Source organism: Sphaeramia orbicularis, chromosome 24 (assembly GCF_902148855.1).
Source record: "Sphaeramia orbicularis chromosome 24, fSphaOr1.1, whole genome shotgun sequence".
NCBI lineage: Eukaryota > Metazoa > Chordata > Actinopteri > Kurtiformes > Apogonidae > Sphaeramia > Sphaeramia orbicularis.
Window position 1 is genome coordinate 24,704,295 of NC_043979.1, and position 23,273 is coordinate 24,727,567.

The following is a 23,273-nucleotide window of genomic DNA, read 5'->3' on the forward strand; positions in this document are numbered from 1 at the left end:
TATTTGTCTCTGCACCAGTGCACAGAGGACTGATGAGCACAGAGAAACCATGGCAACACCTCAGACAGGGGGGAACTATTTTCTTGACCACTAAAAGCTTTAAGTGTTTAATCAATGAAGCTACAGAAACAAAGTTGTAAAAAAGCAAGCGAAGAGTTACTTGCTACTTAGTTTTCTTGTTACAAGATCAGATGTGGATGATTTCCGTTCACTCAGCTTTGCAGCTCATAATTAGGAGTTAATTATTAAAGTGCCCCCCCATGCACGCGTTAGATGACTTGTCCACTGTGTCAAATTCAACACCACAATATCCTGCGTGTGGCTGCAGTCAGAGCCCTTACAGGCAAGCAGTCGGACGTGGACGCTTGTCCCATGAGGCAATGCACTCAGCTTATCAACATGATTCATCTTCCTGATATCACGGTTGTCTTCTGCGCTCCGCAGTGTATGATGATGCGTGAGAGCCGCATCAACCTGCTGCAGGGGCAAAGGAATAAGCACTAATACCGACTAAAGAAAACGGTTTGTGCTGTATTTATGAATGATTTTCTCAGGAAGGATAAAAAAAAAAGAGCACAATAATGAAAAATCCCCCTGTTGCTTCCTGGTTCAGTCTTTGTCTAAATATCAACTTGCACAATAATAATCTGAAGAAGCATTTGACTGTGCACATGTTGCGGCTGCAGCTCAGGTAGGCGTTAAGAGCTGTGCCGTCCTCCTCTGATGACACGTGGAGGATCAATCACGCTATACTGCGCGCATACTAGATCTGAAAAGCCTCAAGGCAGAAACCAGGGGTCTTAAAGGCTGTTTGTGAGCCACGAGAAACAACTGCAGGATGCCCAACCCTCGTGAATGAATAACTACATTCAGGTCTGAGACGTAAACACTGAGGCTCCGTGCGCCAGAGCTGACACCAAACTTAGGCGCTGTCCACGGTGCTGAATCGCCCTACAGCGTCCCCTCAGTCCGGTGCGTGGACCGACGACCCTGTGAGCGTCATCTTTTCTGCGACCTGTTCATACCTGAGCTCTCGGAACACCGATGATCGATGATCCACAGGAGGATGTGAAAAGCTCACAGTTTTATCCACGCGATTTAGTCAGACACCAGACCTGCCTGTGATCACTCAATCTGCAGGAGACCATGGGTGAAGGACTTGTGGAATTAAACCAGAAATGAAGAATCCGCTTCAGCACGGGAAAAATGTTTCTGAAGACATCGATTGTTACGTACTTTCACTGGTCATCTGTTTAGTGACCAGCTCGGGGCCGATTCAGTCAGAAACCCTTCAATGAAAAGCGTTCATTCATTCATGTGGAATCCCAACATGTTATCAAGATGAACTACAAGCTTTTAGTTTCTCTTCAAGCATAGGAAATCAGCGTTTTAATCCAAGAAGAGCGACAACATCTCCTCCAAGACATGGCTCGTCTGCTTGTTTTGGTCAACTCTGTGATCCTGTTGCTTTTTGGCAGCGACATGTTCTTAGTAGGAGCAAGTAAGTAAGAGTCACATTCAATATTCTGCACTTTATTAGTAAAGTATGATAAAACACTGAAAAGTCATGGGGCTTTTTTAAACACAGACACAATTAACAACATTAAACTAACATTTTTAATGATAATTTCTATTCCTTCGTTTTGATGTGACATGCAGCTCATCTAACACCACCCGTTAGTCACATTTAACATAGAATTCAAGATTTTTTTAAAGTAATAACATTATCATAATTATTTCATTTTGCTTGCTTTATTGCAACCATTCAAAACAAGAATGGTTTATTTTGTTCTATTTTAGATCTGCTTCCATATATTTGTATTCACTAAAAATAATTTATGCAATGCCAGCAAAAGTCTAAAACAATAAAAATGCACACTATTGTCAAATTCAGCCTTTTGCTACTGTTTTACGTTAGGTACTTGACAAATACTTTATGAATTGTTGACTAAATGAAGCAAATTCCATTCCTGAAGCATCCATAAGAAGCTAAAACACCCCAGGTCATTCTCTTTTCTAAATTAAACACCAGTTGCAGAGTCCTGGCGTTGCTTAATCAGTCTGTGTGGTACACTGCTTCCTCTGCATTATATGGTATGTACACGATGGAGATCACCTGTGTTTGCATTGTATTAAGGTAACATTAGTCCATGTTAATTTCTAGATCTATTTCTTTCCATCTCTGCATGCATCTAGAGTTTTGCTGTTTCTTTATCTTCTTGTCTATCTCTGTGTCTTCTTTTCTTGTCTCTCAAGGGAACTGAGTCGTACATGAGATAGTGCTTTGACAGAATCTGATTGGCATTTCACTGTGTCTGTGGGTGTGCATTCAGTCGGTCTGAGACAAATATTCAAAGGTATTGTTATGTTCAGCTCTGACATGTAAGACGCAGGAGCATCTGTGATCTCAGTGGAGTTACGCATGAGGCTGTCAGGAGCAGGAAAAGTTGACATTAAAATACCAAACATGACACTCATAAATAAATGAAAGTGTTGAATGCATTCTGGCCTTTCAATGCATACAATGAAACTGGGACTCATTGAGACATGCCTTTCATTGAGAAGTCTTAATTAAATGTATTGCTCTTAGGTTTCTGGCAAGGTTGGCAAGAAACTTTCCAATAATATAAAAAAAAGGTGACAATGAAGTTGAATTTGCTCAAAGAGTTTACGATTTAAATGATATAAGGTTGGTTAAACTCTAGTACATAATAAATGCATTTTCTTCTTACATCCCCTGATATTTCTTCTTATTAATTTAAGTTTTTCTTTCATCCATTAATAAAAAGTCAAAGTATGTTTGTCTCTAGATTAAAGTGTCAGAATAATCTACACAGCACAGGTCTGTATTTCAGTATTTCAATGTACGTAGTATCCAGTCCACAGTATTGAGCTTCAAATACAACTGAGGAAACTCAGAATAATCTTAACAAGAAGAAAAGTCTGATGCCTTCTGTCTAAGTCAAACAGGACGAGGACACCAGACTGTTTGATTTTTGTCATTCCAGTCTGACTTGAGTGAAATATTTTAGCTAGGCTGTCTGTATTCATATTTACACAGTCTGAAAAAACAATCATGCCAGAAAATTAATCTCATATTAGGCTCAACCAGTGCTTTAGACTCTAAACAAATGTGAATTATGATATATTGGATTTATTGGATGGCTGGGCTCATATCCTTCTTCAAATTGGCAATCTGCTGTTTATAAACCTGGTGACACATTTTTGACAAATAGACATTTTGTAATAGAGCTGAATGTGAGGCCAAGGTTTGCTCATGTTGCCATAATTCCATCCCCTGTCACATTGCTGACATGTTACAGTGGATGTTTTGTTATATAAATAAATCTATTATTTATTAGCAGAATTTATTTCAGTTGTAACTTTCACCCCACTGTTTTAATGATCACGTCTGTGGAATGAACCAACACCCTGCCCTGTGTGGCTGGTAAAACAAGTGTTACAACCATGATTTACATTATAAATCTGCTCCTGTACTTTAGTGCATGCTAGAGTTTACATTTATGAGATGATTAAGCAGTGTTAGTCTGCAGTTAAAATGCCTCAGGCCTTTGCCAGTGATTACATTAACCTTAGATTGGCACCTGGTCCTATGTGGTACCACTGCTGTTTCACAGCCTCTGGGTTTGAAAGAGTAGATAAAGCACCAAAAGTAAAGGAAAGTAAATGCCCCTACAGTAGAAAGGTGATGAAATACAAACGGAAAAGCACAGGACTCCACGCCTGGCTGAACAAGTGGTTATGGTTTATACTTTATTTAGAAATATTTATGATGTTGCTGCACAAAACGTATCCCATTCCAGTAGCTTTAAGAAAAGATCATTTGAAGTCATGGCTCCCACATAGCACTAACTGTGGCATAAAGACAGGAAATGAAAATAATCTTGGAGTCAAGTTCAGATGCTAATGCAGTGCAGAGATGAAACAACAAAATGGTCCTCAATGGTACGGGGGCTGAGAGTGCTGCTGCTGAGTTAAAACCAGCACGACATTGCTTAAGAGGCCTACTACCGGGAGATTTGCAACACCGGGGCCAGTCAAGCAGCTGTGTGACAGTCTCCTGCTGTGCACAAGAGAACATTTAGACTTGCTTTAAAAGGCATCCAGATGAAGCTGTTCAATGGCAGCAGATCAAAAATCAAGCCCCTTGCTCTGAGTTATTGCCTTTATTATAGTTTAATGCACACACGGGGAATCCACTTCTAAATATTAGAAAAGGATTACATTTCAACTAACTGCTCAAAACGTCACTAGCCGGGAGCTAAATGAGACTGAAACACGAGTGATAATTCTGGGAAATCACAGCGTTTTGCCTTTTAGATACGTTTGAAGCAATGCGCATTACGCACCTACTGAAGTATTATCGCAGTCATTACTACGCTGATCAAACACTTGGATGATTCATGCTCACGGAATAATGAGATGAGCTCGTTCATGTCACACTTGATATTGTTTGTAAAATAAAGTAATGACATCTTCTGTCTCCTATCTCAGATGTGCAAGGAAGCAGAGCCAAATAAAACACAGCGCTGACTCTGCTTTCACACATTTTAAGCAAATGCATAGATGTGTTTGCCTCCTAGACTCAACATATGCTCACAAATGCTTTGCGAGCTTTCAAAATGTCATGAATTGAAGAGATCTTTTTTTTTTTTTTATTTGCTCAATATTCTTGTCATCCAGTGAGCTATTTCATGTGTCAAAATGAAAAACAAACAGTCGGGTATAACTCGAGTTTTGGAAGCATCAAATTAAATAATAATGTCTTTTTTTTTTCCACAGTCATTTTCTGCTCTTGGTAAGAAAAAAGGACTCCTCATCCAAATTTTTCGGTTTTTGTTTAGTCAAAATACCAATTAATTGACAGCAGCAGACTGTTTTACAAATAGAAAACATGTTCTGGGGCACACCATATAAAAGAAGGCACTTAAACATATGAGTAATCTGGGTGAGAACCTTTACTGCATTTCATCTTTACTTTGATTTTTCAGTCTCTCTCTACTATCAGTATCATCAGAAAGCAGAAATGCCCATAAAAATAGTCTTGAAAAACGTTTATGTACTAAAAAATATATGCTGCTCATGCATCCCACAGTTATGCTTCACAAGCAAATACAGAGGCCAAAATATATGATGTCACGGCCTAAGTGGCTCTAATTGGGCTCTGTTCCAAGAGGCTTGTCGGCCATTCAGAGATCCACCCGCAATTTTACTATCTCCCCGTGCACTTTGCGTAGATGGGGAGCAGCTAATGCGCTGGGCTTTTGGCTATACTCTATGATTCATTCTGGCAGTGTGCCCACATCCCAAGAGGGTCTTACCATTTGTTTTCAATGACACATGCATCAACCGCTGTGACCTATTGCTGTTTGATTTCAGATCTTACATAACACATTGTGTGGAGTAGAGCTGCTCGGGACACGTGGCCGACAACAAATATTTAAGTGTCCACAATGACACTTATTACCTCAGAACGGAACATCAAACAAACTCCAACGAGCTTGGACTGTATATCAATAAAAATATTTGCATTAGATAATCACAGAGGAAGGGTAATCTGTTTTCTGCTCACTTGCCTGGCCAATAAGTCATTACCCAGAGGGATTAGATATCAGAAATTTCAAAGTCGCCCATCTTATTTATTAGAGGCTTCTGAAATATTAAACGGATATATACAGCTGTGTTAGATTTAGTTGGCCTCTGCTTGTTCGATTATTTTTACTCTACGCTGCACAATGTCACCTTTGCCAGCAGGTGTTTGAAGTTGAGAATATACTTGTCCTGTTCACCTGCCTGTAATGGAAACAATATCATATATAGGGACAGGGCACTTATACATTAGTGATGATTCATAGCCTGCTTCAGCTGAATTGTCACTTGCTCCATCACGAATAAATGACCCGCAGACAATGCATCATGGTTAGTGACTGGTTTTTTGCCCATGCATAGCTGTCTGTAACCCCCATTACCTAAAGGACAACGAGTGTGAAGAGAAATGAATGTGTCCTGCCTTAGATAAATGTTGCACCTCAGCGTGCACTGCAGGACACATGCTGATGGCAATCAAGTCCTGATGGTGTTCACTTGGTAACTGTAGCGCTCCAACTGGTATCTCTACTAAAACAAATGAATCATCCTTGATATCTGTGTGTATTGGGGATAATACAGTTACACTATCTAAGGCTTCTGTGTGGCTTTTAGAGATGCAAGGCTGTTCGCTGCAATATGTTTAAACTGTGAGATAATGAAAAAAGTGTCATTCTGGTATGGCAAAGCAATATGACTGCTTTATATCTGAAGTTTCTGACCTAAATATTGCATAAATATTTCCATGATCACAAATATCATGACCCAAATTTGGTAAATTTAGACACTAAGAACTCACAAGGACACAGGTACCATTCATTTACATATTTATCTGAGTAATTTCTCACATCTCTAAAAAAAAAAAACAAGGACAATCCATACCAAACATGACTCCCCTTCCTCTTACCTACCTTGCATCTTTCTTTTAACACGTTCCAATAAGGAGCTTCTTATTAAACAACTAAAATGAGACCGATATAACCTCTCAACCTGTGGATTCCACCTCTACCAAGCCCACTTTTCTCCTTGCTCTTTTTACAGTCGAAACATTAATTTCCTCTGACACCCACTTTCACAGGCTAAGCATTACTCTATAGGAACCAATCTATGAGCCTGAGGGGCTGAGCTTGCCTGTTTGACCTTGAACCTCATGCTTCATGATGCCTGAAACAACCAGACGAGGCTGAGACTGATAGCCACGTCTGACCTGAGGGTCCCGCGATCTGCTTCAATGTCACCTTTTGCACTGAACACAGAGGCCATCAGTGATTGTCTCTGAGATAAGGCGGACAGAAATACAAGAAGTGAAAGAGAGAGTAAGACAAAGATAAGAAGAATGTCACAAAGAGATAAGAGGCGAGGGACAGGAGGCAGAGTAGGCAAGGAAACGACAAATCATTCAAAGTAGCGCTCAATTTTGTCATTTTGTCTGTCATCTTTTTCTCCAAAGTGCACTTTCTGAATCAATTATTGTCCTTATAGCACTTTCATCTTAGGACTATAACACTATGGCTTATTATGTCCATTTCCCATGCATTAAAAAAAGCTTCTGAATTACAAATGAACTACACAACCTAAAAACTCTTACGGTTGATAACTAAATCAAATCCTCTGAAATGAAGTGGAAATATTTCTTTATCAGTACAACACACTTGAACTGAACGTATCATACACTATTGTCTTTTTCTTATACTCCCAAGAAAAACTATTAATGATTTTTCACATATCTGACAGCGTATTTACCCCTATCCACATTGCATCAGTTACTTTCTGTGACAACACATAAGGTCCATTAGACCCACATTAACAACAAAAGCCCCGAGGACAGCCTCCTGGTCCTCGTCTGCCCACTCAATCCCATCTCACCTATCCATCTGAACAGTGCGATTGCTTGGAGACTGTAAAGCCGTACAAGCCCTCTATTAGATCTGTCACCCTCTGTTTCTCCTGCCTCTTGCTTCTCAATGCCTTTGTCCCACTTCTCAATCAGTGTGTCCACCAGCAACCAAATCATGATAGATGGCTGCAAAAGTGGCGGGGTGAAGAAACGTAACCCTGTCCTGGGGGTGTAGACATCAAATAGAGATGGTGATTGCTTTAAAAAGGCTGATACATCAAGGTGACAGACTTTTTTTTTTTTTTTTTTTAGATATTTCTCTAGAAGTAAAAAATACAGCTCTTTTAGTTCAAATCAAGGAAAGTAGGCAAATTTAAGAGAATGGGAAAAAAATTATCATCACCTCCGCGTATCATCCTCTCTTTTTTAAACAACAGCGTATAAACATCTGGAACTGAGGACACAAGTTGCCGGGGATTTGGGAGAGGAATGTTCTAGCTTTTCAACAGTCCTGGGTCTTCTTTGTCATTTTTATTGTTCTGTGATATGTGAAAGGTTTTCAACTGGACTGTGACGCCAGTTCAGCTCCAGTTCAGACTCTTCTACTGTGAAGCCATGCTGTTGTAATAGATGCAGTATGTGGTTTAACATTCTCTTGCTGAAATATGCAAGGTCTTCTCTTTAGAAAGATGTTGTCTAGATGGGATTATGTGTTTCTGTAAAACCTGTATCTACCTGTTAGCTGATGGTGCCATTAGAGACACACAAGCTGCCCATTCCATAGGCACTAATGCACCCCCATACCATCACAGATGCAGGCTTATGAACTGAGTACTGATAACATTTTTTTCAGTTTCATCGGATTCACTCTTCATCAAATTTCTAAGACCATTTGAAAAATTGCATGAATTTACATTTTGCACTGTTGGATCTTAAGAATACAGTGGCCCAGAAGGGCACTAGCTCAAAAATTATTCACTACAAGAAAAAAAGGAGATTGTGATTTATTTAAAAAGAAGTATCTGAAAAATAAATGTACCCCTTAAACAGAAATGCACTTGCATGAAAAAATAAAATAAAATAAACTATCTCCTAAAAAAAACTTTTATTAAAAAATGAATTTGTACAAAGAAATTAAATAAACTTGTATGATTTTTAAAATAAAATACTCTCCTCAAAAAAAAGTCTTCTACAAAAAAGTGTTTCAAAATAAAATTAAGCAACATCAAAAATTATACATTTATCAAAAAAAGAGTGTTTGAAAATATAAAACTTCATATGCCTAAAAAAGAAAACCTCTTCGCTTTTTAAATAAGGTTCATCAAGAAAGAAAGAAAGGAAAGAAAGAAAGAAAAGAAAACATCCTCCACCTTTTCAATTAAGGGGGGGGGGGGTTACCCTGAAAGGTCCCTTGCTTTAAAATTAAGGATACCACAAAAAATAAAAGCATAGGCTGAAAATTTTTAAGGCTTTCAGTTAATGTGGCTAATGCTAAGGAAGTAACCCACCAAAAGTGGAGGTTGGTGCGCTAAAAATAAAGTTATTTTAAAATCAAACAAGTTTATTTTATTTCTTTGTACTAATTACTTTTTTATTAAAAGGTTTTTTTTTTTGTTTTTTTGGAGATAGTTTGTTTTTCCATGCAAGTGAATTTCTATTTAAGGGGTACATTTATTTTTTTCAGATACTTCTTTTTAAATAAATCACAATCTCTTTTTTTTTCTTATAGTGGATAATTTCTTAGGCTGTTGCACCTCTGAGCCACCACATAAGAAGGTTCTAAGTAGAGTTTCAAAATGCAAAAAGAAGAAATGGGAGTGAGACAAAAAAAAAAAAAAAATTTGGAGTAAGCAATTTATTGAAAACAACAAGTAAACTGAAATAGGCTATTGATCAGCTGATCAAAAGTTTAAGGCCAAAGCCTTTGAAAACCAAAATCTGCCCAAAAGTGTGGATTCAGTGTCATTTTCTGTCAAGTTTTCACATTGTCATGACTTCCTGATGGCAAATGCTAAAAAGCTTTGTGTCTTTGAACGTGGTCAGATTGTTGGGATGCAGAAGAAAGGCCTCTTGCAACTCACCATCGTTGCTGAGGTTGGACGCAGTAAGACAGTCATTTTGATTTTTTTTTTTTTTTGTCTCACTCCCATTTCTTCTTTTTGTATTTTGACACTCTACTTAGGACCTTCTGAAGATCCAACAGTGCAAAATGTAAATTCATGTAATTTTTCAACTGATCTTAAAATTTTGATCAGGTGTGTAGCAAAACTGCTGTGTGTCCCAGTTGTGTTGTTATTACTGATTAGTCTTACATTAATGTGTCATGGTCTTTGTATGTCCTGTAGTGTGATTGTTCTTTGTATCAAAAATGTGATATTCTCATCTTATATGTCATATGTGTGAACTGTTATTGTTATCATTTCTCTAATACGTACAGTAAATGTCTGACAGCAACTTTTGGATGAAAAAGTGTCTTCTCATTGTTTGGTCAGTAGAGATCTTCCCTCGTACTCCGACTGTCCTTGGTTGCTATGTGAGCTGAATAAAGCCTTGAAATAAACAAAGCATTTCTTTTTTGAGCACCTTGTCTCAGAGTGGTGATTTTTGGTCTTAAAATCCCACAATTTTCTATGTTGTATTGTGAATAAAATAGAGGTTTAGGAGATTTTCAAGTCATTGCATTCTATTTTTATTTATATTTTATGCAACGCTCAAACTGGAGAGGGAATTGGAAATGGGGTTGTACGTTCATTAGAAAACACTGACTGAACCTTCCTATTTGGACCAGCATTGTATGCTACTGACTGAATAGAGTGATCAAGTGCAAAGAAATATGACTGTTGAGATTGAAATGAAATGTTTTAAAGGTCGAAGGTCATCAGCTCAGCGTAGTGCAGCTTATTAAACAGAACAGTAACTTGGCAGTGACAGAACACTTCACGCTGAAGCTATTTTCCTCCGTAAAGCCACTGCATAATCACATGATGAAATGCTATGCTCCTCTGAGTGTTGATACCGGGGGCTAATAATGAGACTATAAAAATAGGCCAAAAGGTCTGCGCTCTAAATGCTTATGCCCCTCTTGCTCTTGCTACGGTGTCCCATGATGCCTCTGTACTTTCTAATTAGAGTCGTCGATGCATCCACACAACTGACAGTAAGTACTTTTAGAGCAAAAAATCAATTTTCCTTTCAGGTCTAAGCAAACAACCTTGGTGACTCAAGGCTGCCAACAAAATATTTGAAGGTTTCAGGTGCATTGAGTAGACACAAGTGCTGTTAACAGATCCATTGCATATTAAATCCCATTTCTATTGTTTATTTCAGATCGGCCACCAGCTCCTGTCAATGTATCTGTCCTGCACCTACGGTCTGACTCTGCAACTGTGTCCTGGGAGGTTCCAGAAGGAGATACAATAATTGGCTTCTCAATCTCACAACAAGTAAGTCTTAAACACCTTATTGAAACCATCAAGACTGTGAAAAGACAAACTGAAAAAAAAAAGAGTCTGGCAAAACAAACACTTGTAGTTTGGCAAGGAGCCCTCACTATGTTGTGTTGACATTTTGGGCAAGTCAGGCAGTCAGTAGCCCCTTATACACAGCACTTCTGTTACGGGAATATTTCACCTTTATTCTGGAATGACATTGTTTAAATGAAATGAGGGTATCATTTGGTCCCACCTTTATCATGGCTTTGTAATGCCTCTGGAGGTAGTAACAGAGTCACAATAAAGGTGGAATCGGGATTCTGGAACGCTATGTAAAAGGAACACCTCTTGTTCTGCAACCAAGGTGTCGTTTTGATGACTTATTGCATGTGCGACCCCCGCGTTGGGGGGATTTAAAAATGAGTATGGGCCATGTACAGTAAAAAAACATATCAACACAACCAGAAAGATGCCAAACTGGGGAGACGCCGAGATCTGCAAGCTGTTGTCACTTCGGGCGGAGAACTCTATCCATGCTAACATTTATGAAACACGGGCCAACTCTGGAGTGGTTAGCAACACCGCTATTTATAAACCCGCAAGTTTTATGTCACACTGTACGCTGTGCTGCATCACCGCCCCTTTGATTCCAGAACACAGGTCCGCTGTGTAAAAGTCCAGCCTGTCTCACCTCTGTTACTCCTTTGTCTTGGCTGTGGAAATCGGTCAATGGTGGAAAAAAGGTGGGATCACTATCTTGCCTTTTTTCCAGGATCTCTGTGTAAAAGTGGCTATTATGTAGTAAGAAAAATACACCTGAAATCCAGCTTGTACAGCCATTGTGAGATAAAATGGGTATGAGCTACCGAAGAAACATTTTCAGGCATTGAAATGGCATTTCACTTGGCATTTGTGTGCTCAACAAATAGTTCTCAGTTTGTGTCTGGAATTCACATGGCATACAGAGCAGCACATTTGCACAAGATACTGTGTGAATAAAGATGTGGTTTTGTCTGAATGTATATTCTCAGGGAGCCCTTAAATCTTTGTTTTGCATGGAAAAAAGCTGAATAAATGCTGCCTTCAAGCCTGGAATCAAAATAAAACTTGGCACGACTGATTTGTCAAGAGAAAACAAGGTTGCAGTCTGAATGCAGAGCTGTGTATGTGGCTGCCAAACTGCTGTGCTAGGATCAAGAGAAACCTTAAAATAGAGAAAATAATAATGCTAACGCTGAATTTTGAAACCAAATGTTACTGTAATCATATTCTTGGTTTAAGTAATTCATGAGCAATAAAAAAGCAAATATGTCAGTCACGTCCCATCTTAATGCTGTTCATCATTCTACACAGCTGAATCTGAACACATCTGGTAATTGACTTTAGTGTGTATAGTGATTTAATCTTTGTATTAGTCATTGTGTAAAAAGACTAATGAGATTTTTATCAGATATCTCAGTCAAGTAGGGCCATAAAAACACATGGGAAGACATCTGGCATAAAGCCACTTCAAGTGTGGATGGGCTTGAGAGCGTACAAGGCAGAGGGCTCTCCATGCTGAGAAGACGAATAACTCTTACAGCTCTGAGTCCTGATAGCTCCTATAACAATCTTAAAGGTCAAAGAGAAATGTCTGTGCCTTTGAATGCTTATGTCTCAAGGTACTTTCACTCAAAACTAATCAGAATTTTGACGACGCAACGTTTCAATTTCCAGTCAAGGCTCCATATGGTGCAAATGAAGTGCCAACTGTTAATATAATAAAGTAGTCAGCATGTGGTTCTCCAGCTCTTTCAACATTTTCTGGTTGGTCACCTCTATTTCACATTGCCATGCCCCATTTATAGGTACATGATTCTTTTCCACTTTTTATGATTTCAGGGAGTGATTCATCACTACTTAACTGCTTTTTAAAGACAAAATCTGTAAAACATTGACAGAGAAGGTTGTGTAGTCAACACAGTATTGTTTATGACTTTCACTGCATGAAGCGTTGTATCTGTGTTTACCGAGGAAGATGTATAATAATTGTAATAAAATAACAGGTGAATTGTATATTTACTATATTATCTTGCATCTGACTGCTGCCTATAAATGAGAACTGGTTGTCAATTGAACTGACTTACCTGGTAAAATAAAAGTAAACTAGTGCATTGACCCATATGGATCCATGGGTTCTAGATGTGGTAGTTTTTATGCTGTTGTGTATTCATGCATGCTGTACTGCATTTGTCCAACAGTCACTGCCAAAGCATTCTGGGCATAGCAAGGTGATTATAAGGCTATTGTATTCCAAAATTACAAATATCTCCAAAAACATTGGCCCTATCAACTTGTTGTCTTTGCTATTGTCTTCCTTAATGAAAAATACATAAGTATGCCAAACTGCAACTGTCAGCTCTTTCTGAATTTTGTGTGATTCCCGAGACACACACACATGCACACACACAGAGGCCACTTGGTTTTTATTCTATAGATAAATAAAGTTGTATGAAGTACTGAAGAGAGACCTCAGTAATTTCAATTTTTTAAAGGTGTTTCTGAGGAAGCACTAAAATCTCTGGATCTCAACCTCAACACATTTGGGAATTGCTGCACTATACCATAGGATCACCTTGTTTCGTCAGACTTTTGAGCATTATTATTATTATTATTATTATTATTATTATTATTATTATTATTATTGTCTCTTCTACCATCTTCCATCACTTAAAACATCACAGTTTCTACATATGACAGATATATTTCATATTTATTTGCCATTTTAGTCATTTTCATATCTCACTAATAACTCTCTGTTATCATTTATATATTTTTTTAATTATATAATTTTTAATATTATGTGTATGTGACTGAGAGTTTATACATGTTTCTAGTCATTTATCTAGTCATTGTTAAATGTCTGTTAAATGTTATGTCATTTTATCTTATCTTATCTTATCTTATCTTATCTTATCTTATCTTATCTTATCTTATCTTATCTTATCTTATCTTATCTTATCTTATCTTATCTTATCACTATCTTTTCTTATTTTGTATGATCTTCATCTTATCTCCAGAGACAAGATGGACACATGCAGCGATTCATTCGAGAGGTCAACACCACCAGCCGCTCCTGTGTCCTCTGGGACCTGGAAGAAGAGACTGACTACATCATCCAGGTCCAGTCTATTGGCCTTTATGGGGAGAGCCAAGCAAGCAAGAAGGTCCACTTCAGGACCCTGAAGAAGACAGACCGCTTCCCCTCCAACAGCTCCAATCAAGGTAAGTTCTTGAAGGATCATGTTTAGCCTTTATGTCTTTATGTTAGCATTTCTACTTAGTAATTTACAATGTACGACTTGTAAATAGGATAGAGTTTAAGAGATATTCCGCGTCAAAATGACAGATGACAGGGTTAGAAGTTTACACAGTGTTGAGTCTGACTGTTATGCAACGTAATGTGTTGTTTTTAATTCTACATGTACTGCCACAGCTCTCTTCCTGAGGCAGAACTTGAGAAACCCATCACAGATATTTTTCCCACCATTGCACTAAAGTGTCCTCTGACTACTGAATGCTTTTAAGCCCCCTGACTTTGGAAATGAGGTATAATAAAAGCCTGTGCCCACATACTGTAAGTGCAAGTAACCTGAAGCCTCCTCTCACAGCCTCTCTCTGGGGGTTCTCATGAAGCTTTTGCAGGTTTATTTTCTCCCAGACACCAATTCATTATTGACAGTCTCTTCAAGCATGGCTGCAGGCAAGCTTCTATGAATTTATGCAACTCTATATCACTCCGAGTGCCTAATCAGGATTCTGACACACACTTTAAAACACCTCAGATTCAGTTTCTTGGCTCCGCTTATGAGCTGGAGGAATATGAAGACCGTAACCAAAGCAGAATGTGTTCAGTAGTGTTTCTTAAAGTGAGGAAAGAATGAGAAAAGAAGTAATTTGCTCTCTATTACATGTAGTTACAGTCCACGCTATGTAGTCAATTCCTCTTCTAACTTGTCCTGCATTAGTGTGTTCATGGTTGTGGGATGAAGCTAATAAATTAAAATAATGGAAGCTTATATTTGACATTGGCCGGATACTTTGAACATATTTTCCTCTGTGATTTTATGGGCTGGTCTTGGTTGTGAATATGGGATGTGCTGATGCAAGTGATTCATAAATGTTTCCCTTCAGCTGACTCAGGTTGGATACCATTAGTTAAGCTGGCAAGATTGGCCACGGTGAAAGACAGAGAAACTACTTCAAGTTCAAGTTCAACACCGCTGCTCATTAGGTTAATACATACTGTGGGGGGAAGCTGCTTTTCTGTTGCTTTACATTAATTAAAACATTAAATATATTGTTTATGTGCTTATTTTTCAGTTAAAAAGCACTGGATTTTAGAAAGTGTCAATATCTGGACAAAGCGCTGAGGATTGAAAACACTTTATGTCTTATTACTTTTTTAAGAATTGGAAAAGATTCACTATGGAACATTAATCAGGATTTGCAGCCCCATGAGTCATCCAAGTAGGTCAGAAAAACAGCCCATTCAGTGGATGAGATTAATTTGTGTGAGTTTGTTTGGGTTTCAGTGTAGAAGGAATCAGTGTCAGTTTTCCATAAATCTAATGCCGACACTGCTGACTCGTCACGCTCCAGTTCAAAAGTCCAATCACATCAGTTTCTTTGTGTAACTCTTGTCCAGTTTATTACTCACTTCCTGTTTTAATGTTTTTCATCATCTGAATACATTTTTTGACAGTGTTTTACTGTCGATAAAGTTAGAGTCCGAATTATGTGTGTGTGTGTGTGTGTGTGTGTGTGTGTATAGGGGATAGAATGACTTGCATAATACACACATTGTTTGGTACACAAGTATCTACTGAACTAAAATATTTAATAACTTTTGATACACTATTCCTTTCATTATATTTAAATAATTCAGGTAAAATGCAGTTTCACAGCTTTTCAGCACTATCAGATGTATTCTTTTTTTCCATAGCGAACATGAAAACACTGTAAATTTCTGCAACGTTGATTCACCAATAAAATCTATGACAAATGACAGTAATTGTAGATGTTTGTTTAATGTCCAGGTAATGATATATTCTGCTGAAAAACTCACCTTTTCTTCAATTTATCTGTTCTGATATAACAACCTTTGAATTTACCCTGACCGTTTATCAATATCTACATGATCAATAACAGGGTTTCTGTAGGTTATTAAAAAGCATTAAAAATCATTAAATTGATTTTCTGAAAGTTAAAGCCTTAAATGGCATTAAAAAGCATTAAATTTGATCTCCAGAGGCATTCAAAAATGTAATACACTTGATTGAAAAAAAAGCTTTGTTTTTCACAATTTATTTTGATTATATAAACATTTAATAATTTTGGTGAAAGTATAGTGTGATTGACAGGTGGAACCCTTTAATTGGCTATTGTTTATGGCCGATACATAAAGTCATCAACACCGGATGCTTGGAATGCAACGTGCTGTGTGTGAGCTCATGCTGTGGTGAAAGAGCAGAGGGAATACTAGCAAATGCTGGAAAAATGGGAAAATGCCAGTTTCAGCAGAAGTGATTGGAGGAGGAACTATTTAGAACCTGGTTAAAACCTGTCAAAACATAAAACTGTATATAAAACTGTATCTGTAGTTGGACATGGGCATTAAATTTGTTTAAACTGGCATTAAAAAGGGCATTAAAAAGGGCATTAAAAAGCATTAAATTAGATTTGCTGATACCTGCAGAAACCCTGGATAACTTAAATACTGAGAAAAAACAAACCCCAAAACAAAACATATTTTGTGTGAAAAATGCAAAATTCAGAGGAAAACATTATAATAAATGGTCATAAATCATTTATGAAAGGTTAAACATATCTACACTGAAGTTAAGTGAAACAGTGGCGTGTCCCTTAAATTATTAATAGTATCTAAGTACAGAATAATATATAAGTCTATCCTTTTTGAGAAACAGTCCTCAAATGGGTATTAAGTGTAGGTAAAAGGTGTGTGAAAATTACTGGGCCAACACTAAAAGTTTCAAGTGCAGAGTTTAAAATGACTCATTTTCACCAACCATTTATCCCAGTCTAAAGAACAGAATTAGGTCATGTAGTTATGATGATGATATGTAATTAGGTTATAAAACTAATTTTCTCTCATTGCGTCCTAAATGTATCGCTACTAGAATATAAATGAGCTCATAAAAAACCCTCATGGACTGTTACTATGGACTGTCCTCAGGGAGCAAAGAAATGTTCAATTTATAGATAACAGACAACAGAAGAACACAGTGTCCATAGTCATCGGCTGTTTCACACTATTGTACTCCTCCATGACACTTCCCCCCCTTTAATTCACACATCTGAAAATTAATCTTTGTGTTTCTTAAAGGTGTAGTCTTGTTTGTGAGCTGCTCTTAAAATAACTTTCCGCTCTGTAAACCATAATGCACTTTAACCTAGTGTGACTTCTTTTATTCAGGTTTTGCTGCTGACCATTGTACCTTGAAAAGCCTTTTTTAATCTAGCTGGCTTCTACATCACACAGCCTTTTAAGAAATCCTTTGTCACAGCCAAGTGGCTCTTATTGAAAGTAAACTGATTTGAGGTAGATACCAGACAAAAGCCAAAGAGCTACAGCTATGATACCTATAAATCAATAATGCTTTTATTTTTTCCCTCAATTCAGTTCTCATTCATAATGTGATTACGTTGCTGAATGTAAACCTGCTCTGGCCAGATTCAAAACCCCTTTGTTCCATATAAAACATTCACCCGCAAGATATATGCCATGTGTTGCATACAGGATCATTTGAATTTCATTAAGCTGCCGTGGATTTCATTTTCCAGGATCAATACATGCTTCTTTTTTTTTTTTTTAAGTCCAGCTCAATTCCATTACTTCCCTGCAAAGCATTTAATTAGAACATATATTTATGTGCCGGCTGTGTAACAGTGAGAGATGTTCTGCTTTGGGCAGAGACAGGGTTTTATAACAAAACTTGCAGAGGTATTAAGAATAGATTTTTGTGATTTGTTACAACAGATTAGTAGTTTGACAGTGTGTAAAACTAGCTGCAAGAAAAATATTGTGAAGTTTCTCTTAAGATTTGATTCCATTTAACCCTAAAAGACATGAATCATCTCCTGAACTAAAATGCTTGTTAACTTTTGAAACAGTGATCCTATCAATAAATGTCAATAATTAAAGTAAAATGCAGTTTCTCCTCATTTCAACAGCATCAGATGTGTCTTATTTGGATGTTCAGATGCTCTGTATTGAACATAAAACCTGAAATACTGATTCATCAATGAAATCCATGTAGTTTGATAAATGTCAGTTTTTGTAGAAGCTCGTTTTTATTTTCAGGTGACGATATATTTTGTTGGAAGAAGTCACTTTTTCTTCAAGTTTCTCTCTTTAGAATTTACTCTGAGCTCAATTGAACGTCTACATCACAGGTGTCAAACATGGGGCCTGGGGGCCAAAACTGGCCCACCAAAGGTTTCAATCCGGCCCCTCGGATGAATTTGTGAAATGCAAAAATTATAATGAAGATATTAACAATCAAGGATGTGAAAATCCTTTTAGGTAAATTCAATCTGAAGTGGGTCAGACCAGTAAAAAACAATCAAAACAACCTATAAATAATGAAAAATGCAAATTTTTGTCTTTTTTTTTTAAGTGTAAAAAAAAAAAAAGTAAAATTACACAAAAATGTTTATATTTACAGACTTTCCTTTTTACAAAAAAATGTGAATAACCTGAACAAATATGAACAATATGAAATTTCTTAACAGACGTATGTAGAATTGTACCAATATTCTGTCTGTTACTAAATGTTTTGTGTATTTGTAGATCCACTGTGATCTGTACACTGTGATGCACATGTATAAATGATAAACTAAGGTGTAATATTGTTAAAAGTTCACTTCTTTTTCTTAAGAATTTTCAGGTTGTTTATATTTGTTCATGTTATGTTCAAGTACAGTTCGTAGATGTACACATTTTCATTACGGAATTTTACTTTTTTCACTCAAAAACAGAGAAAACTTTGGTGATGACATTATTTATAAGTTCTTATCCTATTATTTATATTATTTTATTGGTCCGGCCCACTTTAGATCAGATTAGGCTTAATGTGGCCCCCGAACTAAAATGAGTTTGACACACCTAATCTACACGACTGGTAAAATGAATATGCAAAAATACCTGATTTTCACTGAAAATTGTGAAATGCAGAGGATAATGTCTGTGTTGGCTCTGTGTGTGTGTGTTTGTGTATGTGTGTGTGTGTCTCAGGCATCACACAAAATCCAGAAAGTGCTGACTGCTACAGTCTGGCATACATATGTATTTTTGGTCAAGGAAGAGACTAGCAAAAACGGCAAGTTGATAGGACTAATATTTTTGGAGATATTAGTAATTATGGAATACGATAGCCTTATAATTACGTTGCTATGCCCAGAATCATGTGAAGGCTTTGGCGGTGACTGCTGGACAAATGTGGTACAGCATGCATGAATACACAACAAATATCTATGCTGGGGGACTGGGATATTGGGTCGGAACGTGGATTTTAAACACCACCCCCCCACTTTTTTTTTTTTTTTTTTCGCATCCCACCCTTGGTAATGACAATGATGAAGTCCAGGATGTAGAACCCGTGGATCCCCATGGTTCAGTGCACTAGTATAAATGGTGGTAAATCATTTGGAAAAGGTTATATAAAGATAAAAGTAATCATTTGTAAGTCACTACATATTAGGTCTTTTAGGGTTGAGACAGAAATGGTCATTTACAGAGATATATTACACTGTATGTGTTTGTCTGGATCTTACCTTCTGGGGTCTGTGATAAAAGTGGGCATGTCATCGTATGTAACAGTGATTTCAAAGTCAATAAAACATGTCTAAACATCATGTTATGTAACTCACTCCCCTTATTAAGACATGAAACGTGGAGAAACCTTACCTGCTGCCTTTTGAGCTGTCAGACTGCTTCACATGTGAGACCAAAAAAGAAATATTTTCAAAAGATGGATGCCTTGAGCAGTCAAACCTAACTGGGTAGGCGGCCCCCTTAGACACAATTACTCTGAATCTTCAAAGAGATGCCACATTCTCTTTGCTGAGTCAGAAACTTCACCTTGGCCTTCCCTCTGACAAGTTAGAAACAAAAGTATACTATTCACTTCTAAAAACAAAATACTTCTTTTATTTAAAGTAATTAAATTATCAGATCTAATACTAAATAATGGATCTGGTGGTTTAATGACCCTAGTGTACTCCAGTATCTATTGTCTATTTTATTGTGTTGATTCTATTCTATTCTATTCTATTCTATTCTATTCTATTCTATTCTATTCTATTCTATTCTATTCTATTCTATTTAACTGATGCACAAATATATATTTATACATATACGGTGACATAACTTTAACATTTATGGATAATTAATGCTTATTTAGACTAATATATAGTATAACCAGTGATAGGGCGTAAGTATTGCGCATTATGGTAAGATATATAATTTAATGAAATAACATAAAAAATATATAAAAGTAATGGTAAAAGTTCTAGGTAGGCTAGTAAGGCAAAAGAAAAGCATGTATGTAGTATACGAATTGACCAGACTTCCCATTTCCATTGAATTGAAATATTATCATCATAAAAATGTTGATGCCAGTTGTTGTCAATAATTATCACAATAATTCTCAAATCAATATGTCTTTTGAGTATGAAGCCCAAAGTTTCTTCCTCAGTGAGAAACCAGTCAAGATTAATGGGCAGAATGTGACAAATATATCAAAAAGACATAAAATATTTAATGATTAAAACATTAACTCTGAATCATTTACATAAAATGAACCCTTAAGAAAAAGTAAAATGGTTATTGATATTAGTTTATTAATAGGTTAATTGATATGATATTTATCACAATATAAAGCTAAATTACATTTATCATTACCATTTGCCTCCTGTTAGCAATGAAACAACTGAATTCAATGTGCCCCAGTCTTTATGTGTACAAATAATTTTTACTTGATCTTTATTTAACTAGGAAATATGACTTATTGACATAATCGCTTTTGTAAGAGTGTCCTGGCCAAGCAGTAGAATTGCTACAGAAAGACAGAAATTTCTGCCATATATCCACACTAAAATATACATAGAACACAAATACAACTCACTACTAAAAACATACATACGAATGGCTGTAGTGTTAAACAAGAACACCTTTCAGTTCTGGAAATTCAACAATATTTATTTATAAAATGAAAAATGGACTCTAACATGACTAATAAGTCTTGGCGTGAACTTGTTCTCATCTGAGTGCCAAGTTTGAAGCATTTGTTCTGACCGTAATTGAAAGTAATGACTTACATTAGGCTGCTCTGATGAAGCAATTAAAATATCAATTAAGATAGTTGCTTAATACATTTCTCTTTATTAAAAAGCCAACTCAGTATATCAGCATTACATTGCAAAACAAATCCCAGTTGTTGTGAGTACAAAGGGTACTCGAAAACAAAATGACATTCATCCTGAACACCAAGATCACACAGAACACACCAATATGGCTCCTCAGGGATGCTTTCATATCTGTCGACCTCAGTTGCCTCAATTACTGTACATGACATCGTCTGTCTGGTAATTGTGAAATGTGGCACGGTCTCTAACGCATCTTTACAACACCAGTACACAAGCCCCGGTGTGTTATTACACGGCTTCTCGACACAGTACACAGCCACAAACAACATCATGGGATTCGGGGTGAGCAGAATGAAGGTCGACTAATTATCTTAACACACACACACACACACACACACACACACACACACACACACACACACACACACACTGTACCAGAGGCTCCACAGTTCCCTCATTCTCCACGAGCTGTGAATCACACAGCATATTTGAGCATGGTACCGGTATGAAATATGTATGATACAGCAGAAGGACATGGTATTCAGGTCATCTGCAAATTCCATTCATTCAATCTGCTCTGAAAAATCCCTTCTGTATGCATAGAGATACATTGTGTATACTGTATGCACCTGCATGCTCTAAATAAGGAAAAGTTATGCGTTAAAATCCTTCAGAATGCACATTACATTCATTACTGAAACAGCCTGTGATGTGCTGCTATAAAACTCACATTTCTGCTGCAAAGGTTGTCTTTGTCTAGACTGAGTGTGTCCAGAAATATCCTACCAGTATGCAAATCCAGCATTCCTCAGAGAAAGACAGTTGTACAGCAGAAATCAACTACACAGGGACTTGTTCTTGATTTGTTGCATAAACAAAAGTGCATTTGTTAGTGCGTGGTTCATTACTGAATGGTTCAAGCTGCAATAGATAGAGAAGATGTTGGACTAATAAACTGGCAGTAGAACCGGTCAGGCTTAGCTCTGACCTGACATTTGAGTGTAATATTCAGCCAGATATTAACTGGTCTGCAGAGCTCTCTATGGAAAAGGAAGACAGAGGGTATGGTACTGAAGAATCTGGTAGAAGATACTCAGATCACATCCTTAAATAGAAGCAAAAAGAGGACAGGAATATGTAGCAAACTTCTCTTTTTATTGCTTTTACTTGTAGCTGGACTTAGTCAAAACTTTTTTTCTAATCTGTGCATGAATTTTGTCAGACGTGCATTTCTTTTCTATTATAATCCTCATCACCAGTATGATGATGAGTGTGAGAATTTCCAACCTGTGAAAGTTTGTGCAAAGCTTGCAGCATCTGTGTGGTACATCTCTCCTAATGTGCAGCTTTAGTTAGGGATGAACGGTAAAGTATATGATGCTAGGGGCTAAGCAGCAGGAGCATTAGGAGAAGGTTCTACAATAGGTGTTGGACCTTTTGGGTAAACTGCACCTAATGCAAAGGAATATCTTGCAATACATGCTAGTTCCTTATTTGTGAACTGTGGCTTACTGTTGTTCTGTGAAGCCAACAAATAAGTTTGTTTTTTATTATTATTGTTATAAGGATGTCCCAATTTTAGCGCTGCTTTTAACCCTATAATGCCAAACGTATCATATTTAATACATGAGTTTTGAAGCCCTCTATGTGATCAGTGCAATATTTTTTGTGTTAAAAAACCTGATGTATACAATTAGATACATGCACCAGAGGCCTTTCCAGTGACACTACAAGATTGTCAGGAGGCAGAACTTTGCCAATTTTGAAAAGGAATTACCAATTTGTTAGAGATGTTTGCATTATATTACATTTTTTGTTTGTTTCAAAAATAATAACATTTGAGCTTTGAGACCCAATGTATCAAATACGATACAAAATTGAAAATCATACATGGAAATTGATATTTGAAAAAAATAAATAAATAAATTGGGGTTGTTCAGAAGGACCAATAAAGGCTCTGGTTTCAAAGA

General features: G+C 37.0%; 1 protein-coding gene across 1 annotated transcript in view; it reads left to right on the forward strand.

Annotated features, from left to right (window-relative positions):
- Positions 1 to 585: 585 nt before the first annotated feature.
- The window catches only part of fndc4a (fibronectin type III domain containing 4a), a 36,783-nt gene continuing 14,095 nt past the window's right edge, over positions 586 to 23,273 (forward strand). Inside the window, exons 1-3 of the mRNA XM_030129237.1 lie at positions 586 to 1,501; positions 10,772 to 10,887; positions 13,935 to 14,139. Coding sequence (XP_029985097.1) covers positions 1,426 to 1,501; positions 10,772 to 10,887; positions 13,935 to 14,139 — 397 coding nt within the window. The 5' untranslated portion in view covers positions 586 to 1,425. The remainder of the gene's footprint in view (positions 1,502 to 10,771; positions 10,888 to 13,934; positions 14,140 to 23,273) is intronic.